At 40.7% G+C, this 14,248-nt stretch overlaps 1 protein-coding gene across 3 annotated transcripts in view; it reads right to left on the bottom strand.

Moving 5' to 3' along the window:
- The window catches only part of ct (homeobox protein, cut), an 80,018-nt gene that overhangs the window by 36,403 nt on the left and 29,367 nt on the right, over positions 1-14,248 (bottom strand). For all 3 annotated transcript variants that reach the window (XM_017067727.4, XM_017067728.4, XM_065868245.2), the window contains exon 2: positions 492-1,649. In XM_017067727.4, coding sequence (XP_016923216.3) covers positions 492-1,649 — 1,158 coding nt within the window. The remainder of the gene's footprint in view (positions 1-491; positions 1,650-14,248) is intronic.

Here is a 14,248-nt window from a genome sequence, read left to right as displayed (position 1 = left end):
TAACGGTTTTACATTTCATTGCGCTGGGTAATTGTCTGTCGGTGGTTGGGGGGGGGCTTGGGTTTTTAAGGATATTCGACCTTAGTCCGCTACAGTTTATTAAATTAAAAAGTCACTTAAAGTTGCCTCTTTTCGATGGGCAGACTTCAGAGGTTTGATGTCTATGGTTTGGTGTTTAATCCTCAGTACTTTGGCTAACAAGGGGTTAACTTCCGGTTAGAACTTGTTGGATAAGATGTGACTTATAACTTAAAGGATTACTTGTTGTTAAAATACTTTAGCATTTCCACCTAACTAAAAACTTATATTCAACTCATAAGCTAACCTGTAGTTAAGTTTATTAACAGCTGGTTAACCTCATGTCAACGCTTTCTAACAGTTCTAACAGATTTGTGGCTGGAAACATATCTATTTCTAACCTCCTGTCAACTTTCTCTCCGAAAACCTGATCTTATATTTTCCTACTTAACCTCCAGTTAACTTAAACTTACCTCTTTATCTTTGGCAGCTAATAGAACAGCAGGCTGGCCATTGTTGTTGTTATTGTTCTTCTTCTTGCGCTTCTCGCTGTTGCCGCTGCTGCTGTTGTTGTTGTTGGTGTTGCTGGTGGCGGTGCTGCTGGTGTTGTTGTTATTGCTGGTGTTCGTATTGTTGTTGGCGCAATCATCGTCCTCCGCGGAATTGGCAACATGTTGCTCACTCTCATTGCCACCATTGTTGTTCTTTCGACTACAACTATTATTGCTATCGGTTGTGTGATTATTGCTAACATTTAAAGCCTCCCCCGCATCCTTGTTCTCCTCAAGATCTGCATCCTGCTGCTGCTGCTGCTGCTGTTGTGTTGTTGCACTTGGCTCAGTTCTGGTTTCTTGCTGTGCATCCAGCTCCATATCATCAGCATTCGATAGCATCGAGGCATTCTCCTCCTCGTCGTCCTCGTCCTCATCCTCCTCCTCCTCCTCCTCATCCAGCTCCTCATCGTCCTGGTGACTGTTGTTGCTGGTGTGATTGATGTTGCTGCTGCTGCTGCCGCTCTTGATGTTGCCAGTTGCAATCGGTGTTGCTGCCGCCGCTGCTGCTGCTGCTGCTCCTGTTGCCGTTACTGCTGGCTGTTCTGTGGGTAGTGCAACTTCATTCGCCGGCGAATGCATTGGCGATTGCTGTTGCTGCTGCTGTTGCAATGCCGCCGCCGCTGCCGCAGCTGCCGCCTCCATCATCATCATCTGCTGGGCGTGATTGAAGAAGAGCTTCGGATTGAGGCAGGCGCCGCCGACACCACCGACACCGCCGCTCTGTTGCAAACTGCTCTGCAACTGCTGCTGCTGCTCGGCGCTGAGCAACGGCGGCGAGGGCGACGGCGTGTTTGTGTTTGCCAGCAGATTGCTGCCGTTCTGCTGCTGCAGCGTTATGGCCGCTGCAACAATGGAGCTGTTCAGCAGCTTGTCGCTGTCGCTTTCCAAATGTAACTGGTGCTGCTGCTGCTGCTGCTGCTGCTGCTGATCCTCCTCACTGTCGTTGGTTGCTGCTGCAATTGCTGTTGCTGCTGCTGCTGCTGTGTCGCTGTTGTCGCTGTTGAGGTTGCTGTCGGGATTGCCGGTGGATAGCTGCTCTTTGAGTGTGTTCACTTCCTTCTCGGCCAGGGTAGCGCGCTGGAAAATATCAATTAAACAAGTCAAATTAGTGATTTGGATTTTAATTTGACAAAAGGAATTAGTGCAATTACGCCCAAGTGACATAACAGTCAGTGAAATGACGCCAGTTAAAAAAAACCCAGTGATATAAACCCCATGGGAGTAAAAAAAAGGAAACAATAACCAAAAAAAGTAATTTCACCAAACATGGGCGTTATTTCACTGAGCGTTAATTCACTCTTAATATTGAGAGATTTAATTTGAATTATATAGATATTGGCCATATAGGTACACTTGTAGTGCCTTCAAATTAATACATCTTCCTTAATTATATAAAAATAAGGATGACATTTTCCACTGGTCTTCAAAGAAACATCAACACCCCGTTCTCAAAAGCTAGGCAATGTCAGGCACATATGTTGCTTTTGGCACGAACAAAAAGCAAAAAGTTTCCAGACCCCCAACCACCGTTTCGGCCTTAGCCAACTATCGACCCTCATTAATTTTACTTTTAAAGTCATTACGGGTTAAATTTAGCCAAATTAATACGTTGCAAAAACTTTTGTCGGGCCCCCAACCCCCCCACAGAAAATGCCAGGACCAAAACTCCCAATCCCAAGCCCAAGCCCAAACCAAAACACAAACTAAATACCAAATACCAAATAGGCCAAAAGGAGTCAGACGGAAGGCTTAAAAAACATTCCGGGGTATTTCCGTCTGCATTAGCAACCAAAACAAAAACAAGGATCTAGAGCCAGGACCAACAAATTTATAGTTTATCGTCGGTATCGATAAGCCCAACTTGAAAATTTTCCCTGCTATTAGTGACCTGACCTTCGATGGTTCCTGCTTTCTCTGGATTCCAAAATGCCAAATGAGAAATTAAAACAACAAAACAGAAACCAAAATAAAAAAGAGAGGAGAACTCCCAAAGAAGGTTACAAAAATATGCGGTGCAAACTTTTTTGGCAAATTAGTCTGGGCCCCAGACCAGAATCACAATCTCCCCCAAGTTTTAAGGCTTCCATTCCATTACAATCCCCACATTTCCCTAAGCTCAAGCAAATGGCAATGACTTTTGCTTCGATTTTCCGTTGATTTGTTCGGTTTTTCTTTTCCTTTTTTTTTTGTTTTTGGGTTTTTGTGCAATTTTATTTGTATAAATACCGGAAGCTAGCAAAAAACCCAGGACTTCAGTGGGCGTTGCAGGCAATAAAGAACTTTGGAAATTAGTCGATGGGCTAGTGCTGTTAGCAAAAACTATTTGGTGTGAGTTTTAAGCCTTTTGCCATTCGGTTCTTGGCCAAGAGTTCTACTTCATATCGATGAAGGTCCTTCGTTCGGTACTGCCTACGATTTAAGGAATAAACTTAAGCAGGAAGTCGTTACACAGAGTGTAGAAATGGGCAAAGGGTTTTGTGGAGGTTGGGGATTTGAAGTTAGAGGAACTTAGGTATTTTATCTTAACTTGAGATAAATACTGAAAATACTAAAAATGGTATATTTTTTAATACCAACTTGAGTACATTTTTTCTTTCAGAACTCCCCCTAATGGCTTCGACATTCGATGATTTCGAGTACGCTTAATGACAATATCCCTGGGAAAACCGAATGGCAAAAAGCAAATCATTTTTCTTGCCCTGCCAGGCATATTTGTCAACATCATCATCCTCATTACGAAGGAATCGAGGGGAATGTAGGATGGTGGATGGGGTTCGGGAGTTCGAGTTGGAATCGCATAGATATATATTTATGATATTTAAAAGCTCTTAAGTACAAACAACAGACAAGTGGTTGGGTGCAGTTTCGTTGTCCTTCGGCCGACGTCCTTTCGAATGCCAGACACACAGGCAGACAGCTGGAAAGTGGGTGGTTTGGGTGTTTTGGGTGTTTTGGCTACCGATGGGTGGATTTTGGGTGGTGCTGGGTGGCTCTCTTGGTGGTTCAGTGGTTGCTCTGTTTTAAGACCTCGGTTGGCGGCCACTGTCTTGTTGTTGCCATTTTCCCGTGAGCTGCTTAAGCTTGAAAATTGTTTTCATAATGGAGAGAAAGAGAAAAGGATACTTTTCCGTTTTCATTTTCATTTTGATTCCCGGTTTCCATTTCTTTTGCTGACTTTTTGCTGGACCAAAAGGACCACCAAAATCGATCACTGAAACGAAATCCCCGTGGGAAAGGCGGCACTTGTTGGTGTCCGGTTTTTCCACCTCGGAAAATAGTTTTCTTGCCCAGTCTGGGCAAATCAATTAATGCCAGCCAGTCTAACGATTTCTGGCCCACTTTGAGTTCGGCCTGGCAGCAGTTGCCAACCAAATGAGTTAATTAACTAAAATGCGGGTGGCTTTGCTGGGCATTTTTTTGGTTTTTTTGCAAATTGGAGAGGGGTCTTTTGGTTTTTTTTTCTTTTTTTTTGGGGGGGCTCTGCCCACTTCAATGGCCCTCGTCCTTTTTGGCCCCGTGTGTGTGGTCAGCTTATGGCAAGGCAAGGCTTTTCGTATTTTCGTATTGAGCACCCTTTTAGCGTGCCCCGGCTCCCCTTTTTATTTTGGGTTTCATTTAATATTTTGCCGGTTGCCACTTCAAAGGAGCTTTTTCCAAAAAAAAAAAAAAAAAATATATATATCTACTGGGTAAAAAACTCTCGCGCGCGAACCAAAAATGTTAAGTGAAATGTTAGTCCCTTGTCTAAGGATCTGTTAAAATTCCAGTCATACTAAAATTGAATTCAAAATAAGGGAATGGGTTTGATGAAATGTATCATTCAAGCTAAGGGAACATAACTATACATATATTTAATACTTAAAGATTTAGTATTTCTTCAATCTTTTATAAAACTCCAGCTAGTAATTAAGAATTTAATATTTCTTTCCCTCTTTTCAATTGCAATTTCTATGGATCTTCAGGCTGCAATTGTATCAACTATTGGCAAGACCAACTCGAAAGTCCTTATAGCATTTTGAGCGCCTGTTTCTGATTCTGATTCTGTATTTTATTTTTATTTTATATTATTTTTTTCTGCTCTCCATAGCGCCGTGTGTGTGTGTTTGAGTTGTTTGCTCGCAATTGTCGTGTGCTTGGCACATGTCAACTCATTCGCCAAAAAGCCCCTGCCACCCCGTTTTTGCCACACCCTCCGAAGTTGCAGCATGCGGCATTGTCTCAAGCTGTTTGTCTGAAGTGAGTTTGCCTCAAGACCCGCGAGCGGGGAATTCTTCTCGCTCTTTGGGCAAGAATCTGTAGCAGCAGCAGCTGCTGTCAGGACTTCGGGACCTCGGGATTTCTCTAGCAGCTACAGGATTTCTGAACCATTTTTTTCTACCGGGGGAGTTTGGGCAAGAGCACTTTTTGTAATTAGTACGAAGGCAATGTTATGAATTGTGCTTCAACTTAAGCTCGAGTGCCTTCGTCTTCTTCTTCTTCTTCTCTTCCACGGGGGCCTCATTCGTTCAACCCCCTGTTGCCCGAAAAAGGGTAGCTGTAGCTACATTCATTCACTCATTTTTGGAAAGGGTTAACACGCGAGGCCTGCATTGTGCGGTTTTTGGACAATAAATCAAAGCAAATCAATGCAACAACAAATGGAGTTAAGAAGGGGGGTTAAGGTGGCACACGCCGTAACTCCTTTGAAGCCTGGTATTCTGAACTTTCTAGTTAGCTGCGAGAGTCGAAGGACTCTTGAAAAGAGGCCCTCCCTTAACCCATGACTGCCACTTAAACGCCTACATGACATGACAGCCTGTCATGGGTAAGAAGCTATGCCCCCAATCCCCATTTTAAAACAGAGAAAAAAAAATAAAGAAGATGACGACGAACCCAAAGCGTTTTTCACAATTACACACACATTAAACAGCACAAGCCAAAGATAAAGCCCTGGAAAAAGTAGAAGATGTCTAGAAGGGGTTAAATATATATATACATGTGCCTGTGTAATGAGAGCGAAAAATTATTGTAGCCTGACATTAGGCGCAGACAAAGAGGGGGGGGTTAAAAAAAAGTGGAAATGGAGGTTAAGCCTACGCTTTGACAGCCACAAATGCTGATATACGGATATATATCTTTATAAATGGTATATATACATCAGAGGAAAAATAGAGCACACATATGATAAGATATAATAGGATTATGCGGATAGAATATGGATTGAATAAACTAGGAAACTAAAATAAAATAGAAAAAATATATCTCAAGTTTAAATTCTTTTATATACCAACACAAAATAATATCCCCTTCCAAACCCCCTTAATAATCCTTTGCCATAGCTTATTTAAGCAGCTCAACTGCTATCCATTAATTGCTCGGTCTGCTTTTCGACTAAATACTCCAGGAACTTCAACTCAAAATCCCCCACTTTTCGTTTAACCCCCCCTACCCAAAGAATATTCTTCAGATTCGAGGCATGCCTTTGCATTTGCTTTACAATTTCAAACATCATTAGCAACGCACACAGAGGCGGTGGGTTTTTTTTTTGTTGGGGGGGGGGGCTTCTGAAATACACACACGCACACATGTGCATATCCCTTTTTGCTAATTATTTATTTAAATATTAAACAAAAAATACCCAAAAACACACACAGAGAGAAGGAACGAGTTCAAACCCCACCCCAAAAAGAAAATAAATAAAACTGCAACAAAAAACCAAAAAAAAAAAAGTGAAAAGAGTGGCATAAAATCAACACACACACACATATACACCGAAATAACCACTCACACACACTCATGCAGAGCAAGAGAAAAGACGAAAATGATGTATTGATGCTGAAAGAGAGGGGGCGATGATATGGGGATCCTGTCTGCACACAAATAAAAAACACACACACACAGAAGACAAGGAGGAGTAGAAGAAAAAGAAAGGCGAGAAAGAGAGGCAGATAGACATGCCTGTGTGTGTGTGTGCAAATACATAACTGTACATTCGTCGAGATACCGTTAGAGATTTGAGCTCTCTTCTTTTTTGGCTAACTAATATTTTCTAATTTAAAATTCTGTTTCTTTTTTATTGCCTCACACACACACACACAGACAAAGCAACCCCCATACATATGTAAATTTATAACATTTTCTATTTACTTATCAAAAATCAGGCAAAAGGCATTGAGAAGGGGTTGCTGTTTTTATTTTATTTTATTTTTATTTTCGAGGTTGGGGGTTCTGTTGGTAACTGAAAACTGCGTGCACGCCCAAATGTATGCTATACAAAATATAAATTAGCTTTGATATGCGAAGCTGCTGACGAAGATGAGAAAAGTCAGGGGTGTGTGTGTGTGGGGGGGGGGGGGGGTGTAAAAGATGGGGCGTGATATAGGGGTTGGGGACCCTGTAAAAAAGGATTATATACACGCGTGCCCTGCATATGTGTCTGTTTTGTGTAAAAAGATGCTGGAAAAAAGGATTAATGCGTGCGCCAAAGCAAGAAGAAGACGAGACTTTGTGTGTGTGTGGGGGGGGGGTTTCGATTTTTAATGCGTCACATGACAGCGAAAAAGAATTTCGGGGGGAGAAACTCAAGTTCCTACGATTTTTTCCAAGCCCAAAAGTGTCAAAGTGTGTGTGTGCGGAGCTCAAAAGATACAGTTACAGTATTCATAATACCCAAACATCTGCGAGTGTGTGTGAGTGGGCATCAAATTAGAGGATTTCTAATTGCCAAGGGCGTAGAGGAGGGGGTTATAAAAGGGGTTAGAGGAAGAGCAAGCAGCGGAAATTCAAATGGAGGTTTAATATAAAGAGAAATGTTGATCAATATATGATATAAGAAAAGATACCTTAACTTTTTATTATACAATGAGTTATAAAGCATAGTTTAGGTGAACTTTTAGCTAATCCCTTCATTTCAGCCACCTTCATTAGACAAAAAATGTTAATTCCTTTTGCTAATATAGGTATACCAAGTTTCCCAGCCCTATGGTGATTAACGAGGGCTTTGCCAACCCCCCTTTTTCTAAGCAACCCTTTTGGAATTTCCACCTCCCCCCCCCACATTGAGTGACCAAAAGTAATAATAATTTTTTGGCTTATCCTTATTATTACATAACGTATGCATACCTTTTTTTGTAGTACCCATACCACCCAGAAAGCAGGACCAATCGTACATCAAAAATGAATGCTGGACATCGCACATGTAGGTATTAGATGACCCTTTTTTGTGATCCAGTGGATGGGTGGGTGTTTTTGGACCCATTGTTCTGTCTACCTCATACCAACAATTTTTTCGATAGGCCTTTTTTGGTTAGGATTTTTGTTGTACGTATTTTTTTGTTCTCTCCTTTTTTGCTAAGTAAATAATTAAGCATTACACTGACCAAATAGCACGAAATAAAGGGGGTTTGGGGATGGTCAAGTCAAGGCAGAAAACGGGCCCAGACAAATACAAATAAATATAACTCATATGTGGGCATTGTGTGGGTTCGAAAGGGGTTTGGGGTTTTGAAGGATGTGTGTGTGTTGGTTCGGTTCGGTCAGGCCATACAAATAATGATTAGAAAACCCCGCCCCCGAAACCCTTGTAATTTTTGACATTTTTATGCGGGCCTCAAAATGCTTTCAGTTGGGGATAAAAAGGGGACAGCCGAAGGGTTGTGCACATTACCTAAAATTTGACATTTTAAAATCTAAACGAAATTAATGATTTCAGTTTTTGCTTCGCCAGTGTGTGGTACAGTTGTGCACAAAAGGCTTGCGTATGTGAATGTGAATACCTAATTAAATATTATGTGAATCCTTTCTGGCCTTAATCAGAGCAAAAGCATTAATATAAATGAACGTATTAATGTTTAAGGCCCCCCCCCCCCAAAAAAGACACCCACCCACATCGAGAGAATCAATAATTCTTTTGGGTGCTAGAGAAGAAGAAGTGGAAGAGAGGCTATAGTCTGATGAAAAATCTCTTAATTAAACCGAAAATGAAGCAATTTATTATTTGCGCTTTATAGACAAGTTTCTTTGCTCCTGCGGACGAGACCCTTTTTCAATCAAAATTTCCAATCAATGTCAATTCATTATGCCCCGAGTTGCTCCATCTCTATACCCAAAAAACCAAGGCAACCCAAGGATGAGGTGATGGTGGTTATAGGATGATGGCTGCTTCAAAATTCTGCTACTAAAGCAACCCCAAAGACAAAACTCAGTTGGCATTTTTAATGAAAAGCCACGACGACGACGGCGATGGAAGCCCAAAAGTTGCCTGTCAAGTTTTGCCTAATCAAAATCGACAAGATTTTATAGTTTGGTGGGGGGTTTGGATGGTTGAAGTTGGGTTTGTGATCTCTATAGCCAGATAGATGGAAGACCTCACCTTTTTGCGCCGGCTTAGCCTAAAGAGTGTGTGACAAACAAATATTTGAGAACGTAAATCAGAAATCTTTCGCTTTCATTTGGCAATCCTTTTGTGAGGCGAAACTCTAATAGAATGGGTAAGGAGTAGGGAAATTTTGGGGTGGCTTGTGCTGTCCTGGCAAAATCGAAAAACATTTCGTGTATTAAAACCGAAACGAATTAATTTAATTAATTACAATCATGTCTTATTAGAGACGTATGAAGGAGACGACGACGACGACGAAGACGACGAAGGAGTTTTCCTTTGGAAAATTCGGGGAGGGGGGAGAAGGAAAATTGGGAAAAAGGACGACAGTTTTGTTGCTGGCAAAGTGAAACAACAGCGCGTGTCAGCTGCCAAAGAGTTGCTTTTGTTTCAAGTGCTGCCAGCGGAGGAGCTTAGTGGGTTAAATTTCGATGAGTTTGGGTGGCATTTGTTTTTGGGGGGCGGCGGTGGGTTAAGGGTGAACTTTTTGGTGGTGGCGCCAAAATTTTATGCTCACATCATTTATAAATGCCTGATTTGTTATTTACAAAACGAGACAAGTTGCGGCATTTCGGAATTTTCTTTAAGGGAAGGGGTTGGGTTCCTGTTTTTGGGTTTGCAAAATATAATACATATATGTATGTGTGTGTGCCTGCCACTTAATTTGAATTTGAATAATTGCCCAAGTAGGAGAATTCGCTTTGTTTTCAGTGGGTTTATTTGGGTTACATTTAAAGTTGGATTCCTTTCTTTAAGAAAATCAATTCTTTATAGACTGCAACTCACTGAATCAGACAACACTATATATAAGACAAGACTTCTTTTAACACTTTGTTGGCCATTGTTGCTGCCACTGATGTTAATTAATTTCTGTAAAAATATTTATTATTATTAGTCGACCCGCAAATCGCGATGGCAATGCACTCGGCCAGCCAGCCACTCGATATATATATGTTTATATATCTGCATAAAAATGCATGCCACTGATTCGCACTGGCTGAAGAGCGACCCCCCTTCCCCCTTAACACCCGGCACCCCTGTTTATTTTTTTAATTTTTTTACCCCCCTCAACGACTTGACTGTCACTAAACGGCTCATCTAACTGCAATGCTTCATAGAAATTTGTTTGTATGGCCGGAGGAACGTATCGGAAAAGGGAGCATTATGGGGTTAAGGGGACCAGGGGCGGCACTGGGGGGGTTAACGGGGGGGTCTGGCTGGCGGGCAACTTATTTTTACAACAACAATGAACCAGAGAGCAAGAGAGAGAGGGGTAGAGCGAAAGTGTGAGAGAGAGCGAACACAAATCACAGAAATGAAAATCGAAAAGTGCATGCTTCTCCCATATAATATCAGGCTAATGAACAGACACAAACATGCATATACGATATATATATATAATGTACAGGCGGAAAAAATATATAGGTCATAGACTGGATTTTTTAAAGATCATTATAAAGATAATATATCATATAATATCAGTATTTATTGTATGATCTCTTGATACAAAATATATTAAGCTGTATTCCTATCATCAGTAAACATTTTTTGAACTATAAATATAAATGGAAATGATCTTATTCTGATGTTTTGAAACTATCCAGATTTGTTATACTGACTTTTATATTAGGTTATATTATAATTTTTCGAGGTAGAAATCAATAAACCTTTAATAAATTATAAATATAACTAAAAATGATCTTATACTGATGTTTTAAAACTATAATCTTTATAAGCGAATGTATTATCTGAACTCTTTATAGATGATATATGTTTATATTAAGCTACATTCTAGTTTTTCAAGGTAGACCCCACATCCTATCATCAGTAAATATTTATTAATGATCTATGGAAACTGCCTAGACTTTTTTCCCTGTGCATCTGTATCTGCGAATGTATATGTATATCAAAATACCATATACTTTGTAGCCGAGAGTGGGGGCAACAACAAATTTACACTCCAACAGACGATGTCGTCGTGCCAGTCACTCAGTCAGCCAGAGCGGCTGTCTATAATGCAGCCCCGCCCCCCTCCCCCAACGCCTCCGTCCCATATTCCCCATATCGGTTGGGATATAGTATAGACTCACATATATATAATCATACATATGCATATGCATTTGTGTCTTCATATCCCTCGACTCTTCTATAAAAATAGGCAAATAATTATTTAAGAATTTCTTGATTAATTGGCAACGTTGTTGTTGTTGATGTTGTTGTTGGTGATGTTGCTGTTGTAGTTGGTGCTCTTGTGGTTGTTGCTGTAGTTGTTGGGGCATGCAAATGTTGCCGCCGTCGTTTGGCAAAAAGCGAGTGAAAGAGTTGGCAAGAGGGATGGGGAAAGAGATGGCAGACTGATGAGGCATTTTGGCCAACACTTGATTGCATTTTCAATTGTTTGCCGTTATGCATTTTTGCCAATAATTCACATAAATGGCGAACGGGGTCCGCCGTCTCTCAAAACACATTGCAATTGTTTTCTATGTTTTTAGAGGAGACACAACAACCCAAGACTAAGTTGCAACTTTGTTGCAAACAAAAAACAGAGGGAGAGAGTTTAAGATTGCTATTTTAATGGGCGATTTTAATTGGATAAATGGGAATGAAGTCAAGTATTTGTAATGAAATGTCATTCAGTTGATATGATGAGTTAATGTGCAGTTCACAAGTTAGATAATGATTTGAAAGGGCTAGCTAATGAAGTCAATGGAATGCTAATTATGCATTTAACATTTGTTTCTAATTAACCTAGTGGAATGTTAATGTTTTCTAATAAACTAGAGAAGTTAAGTGAGTTTTTAAACAACAAATGATATGATATATTCGCAATATCCAAAAGGACTTCACCCCAAACCACTAGACAGTGCGACAGTTCTTCTATCTGCAGAAGGCAATTAGCATATTTTATATCAATTCTTGTCATACACGCATTCCACACCTTGCCATTTAGTCAGACCCCCCTCTCCACCCATGTACACACTTTGAAAATCACCCAACCTCCGTAGAATTCAAGTGTCACCGCCCTAACAATTGACAAAGTTGCACAAAGGCTTGCCGAAAGAGACGGGTAGATGGAGGGCAGAAAGAGACGAGACATCGCACTCCTTTTTGAAGCCCCCCCCTCTCTATCCCTCTTACTTTTCTACAACTACACCTCTGCCCTCCTCTACTGCCTGTATTTTCACGTCTGTCTGATGTGTGGCTCTCGTTTATTTTTATCAACTTTAGTTTTTGGCCTTTTTTGCACTTATTATGCGACAGAAAGAGACAGCGCGATGGAGAGACATTTCGCATATTCAGATTCATCTTGTCGTTCCGCATAAATAACTGTCGCCTTCTCCCTTTCTCCTCGCCCGCTCGCTCTTCGGTCTTCTGTCTGGCATGATGCATGCATTATTTCATTAAAGTATTACAATATTAATTCGATTTTCACTAATTGACAAGAAGAACAAGAGCAGACAGAGCCAGAACAAAGCGGGGAGAATTGAAATGCAGGGAATTGGATTCTATATGGCACCTCTGACATGGTATCGATAAAGTTTTCGTTGTATATTTCTATAATAATATCAAAATAAGTTATCCTTTATCATAAAACTTTGAAATATAATGTGAATTTGAAAAGCCATATCATAATACTCTGATATTTTAACTTTTACTACTATATTTTTATAATAAAATCAAAATAAGTTAACCCTTATCATAAAATTCTGAAACAACAATACTATCCCCGTTATATATCTGTTTTGGAATACTCCTTGATTTAATAGTACAAATTCTTAATAATTTGATGATTATATTTTAACTATCATATCATAATAGGTTATCCCTCACCCCTCTTCCACTCTCTATATCTTCTTTGGGGACGCTCCCAATCCCAGGCTTAGTTTTGACCTGATTTTCGAGGTTGTTTAGCTGACTTAAAGCTACTCGAAAAAAAGAGATAAGCCCTCGCAAAAATTCGCGGATAAACAAAGGAAAAAAGGCATATAGCAGACAGAATCGGGGGGAATGGGCTATAAGGTGGGTGGTTTTCAGAGTCTGCAAATGTTGCGGTTTTTACGCACAACATTGGGTGTGTGTATGTGTGTGAGTGTGTGTGTGTGGGGGGGGGGGGGGGGGGGGCTTTGGGGATGCCAGCAAGAGCAAAAGAGAGGGGTAGAGACAAACTGTTGCTCGGCATTTTGCGTTGGCATGTTTGGTATGCTTCTGACCCCAAAGTACAAATCAATTGCATGTGTATGCTGCGGTGACTGTGCGTGTGTGTGTGTGTATCATTTGCACAACACACACAGACACACAGAGTCGCACAGATATTAACCCATACTGTGACAAGCTGGCCACGTGCTGTGCCGGACTGCTATGGCCATAGCGATTGCGAGTGCCTTTTGGTCAATGCCAGCCAGCCATCCAGCCATCCAGCCAGCCGACTGACTGCCGGTCGGCCTTGTCTCCCTGCGAAATTGTGTCAATTGCAGTGGCCACTGGGAGATGTCACCACCCACCACCCACCACCCACACCCCATCACCCCACTTTTCACACCCCCCCAACACCCCCAACACCCACACAAACACACACACATTGTCCACAATGTCAACAACATGCGCAGGTTGCGCGAATTTTCGCAAAAAGGGGGCTGGGTAATTTCCCAGTTCGTTGCTTTTTGGGGAACTCCCGAGGCCTATGACTTTTCAATGTCAAGCTAAGGTTAATGAGGATGATAAACAGGAGTTCCGAAAGGTTTCTATAGGTAAAACAATATAAGATTCCGAATTTTAAAACACTTTTTTAATCTATAACCTTTGACTTTTAGGTATTATTTAAATGTATTTCTAAAGTCTCTAACCAGGATTGTTTCTAGGGGTCTGATAATATGATATTCTGCATTTTAAACGGTGCCATTATTAAAATATCTATAGCTATACTCTCTAAACAGGAGTTGAAAATATTTCTAGATTTCTAATGATTTGAGATTCTGAATTTTTAAAGAGCTTTTTAGTCTTATCTCTATCTATAACTATCCTCTATGTGTTTTCTAGATCTATATCTATAACCTTGGAAAAATGTATAGATTGCAATATCTATTTTCCCTTGAATTGGACATTCTTTAAGCTGCAGTTTACAATTCTTCCCACTTCCTCCAATCTTTTTTCTTCTTTTTTATCAATTCTTCAACGGCTGAGCAGGCAGCGTATGGCCTGACCTTCAATGCGAAATCAAAATCAAAATTAAAATCGAATGCTCCCACGCATTCAATGGATGAATGCTTAATGATGATCTGCCCAACAAAGAGCAAAAAAAAAATACGACAAAAACCGAAAC

The sequence above is a fragment of the Drosophila suzukii genome, chromosome X (assembly GCF_043229965.1).
Source record: "Drosophila suzukii chromosome X, CBGP_Dsuzu_IsoJpt1.0, whole genome shotgun sequence".
Taxonomy (NCBI): domain Eukaryota; kingdom Metazoa; phylum Arthropoda; class Insecta; order Diptera; family Drosophilidae; genus Drosophila; species Drosophila suzukii.
This window is presented reverse-complemented; position numbering and strand designations above follow the sequence as displayed.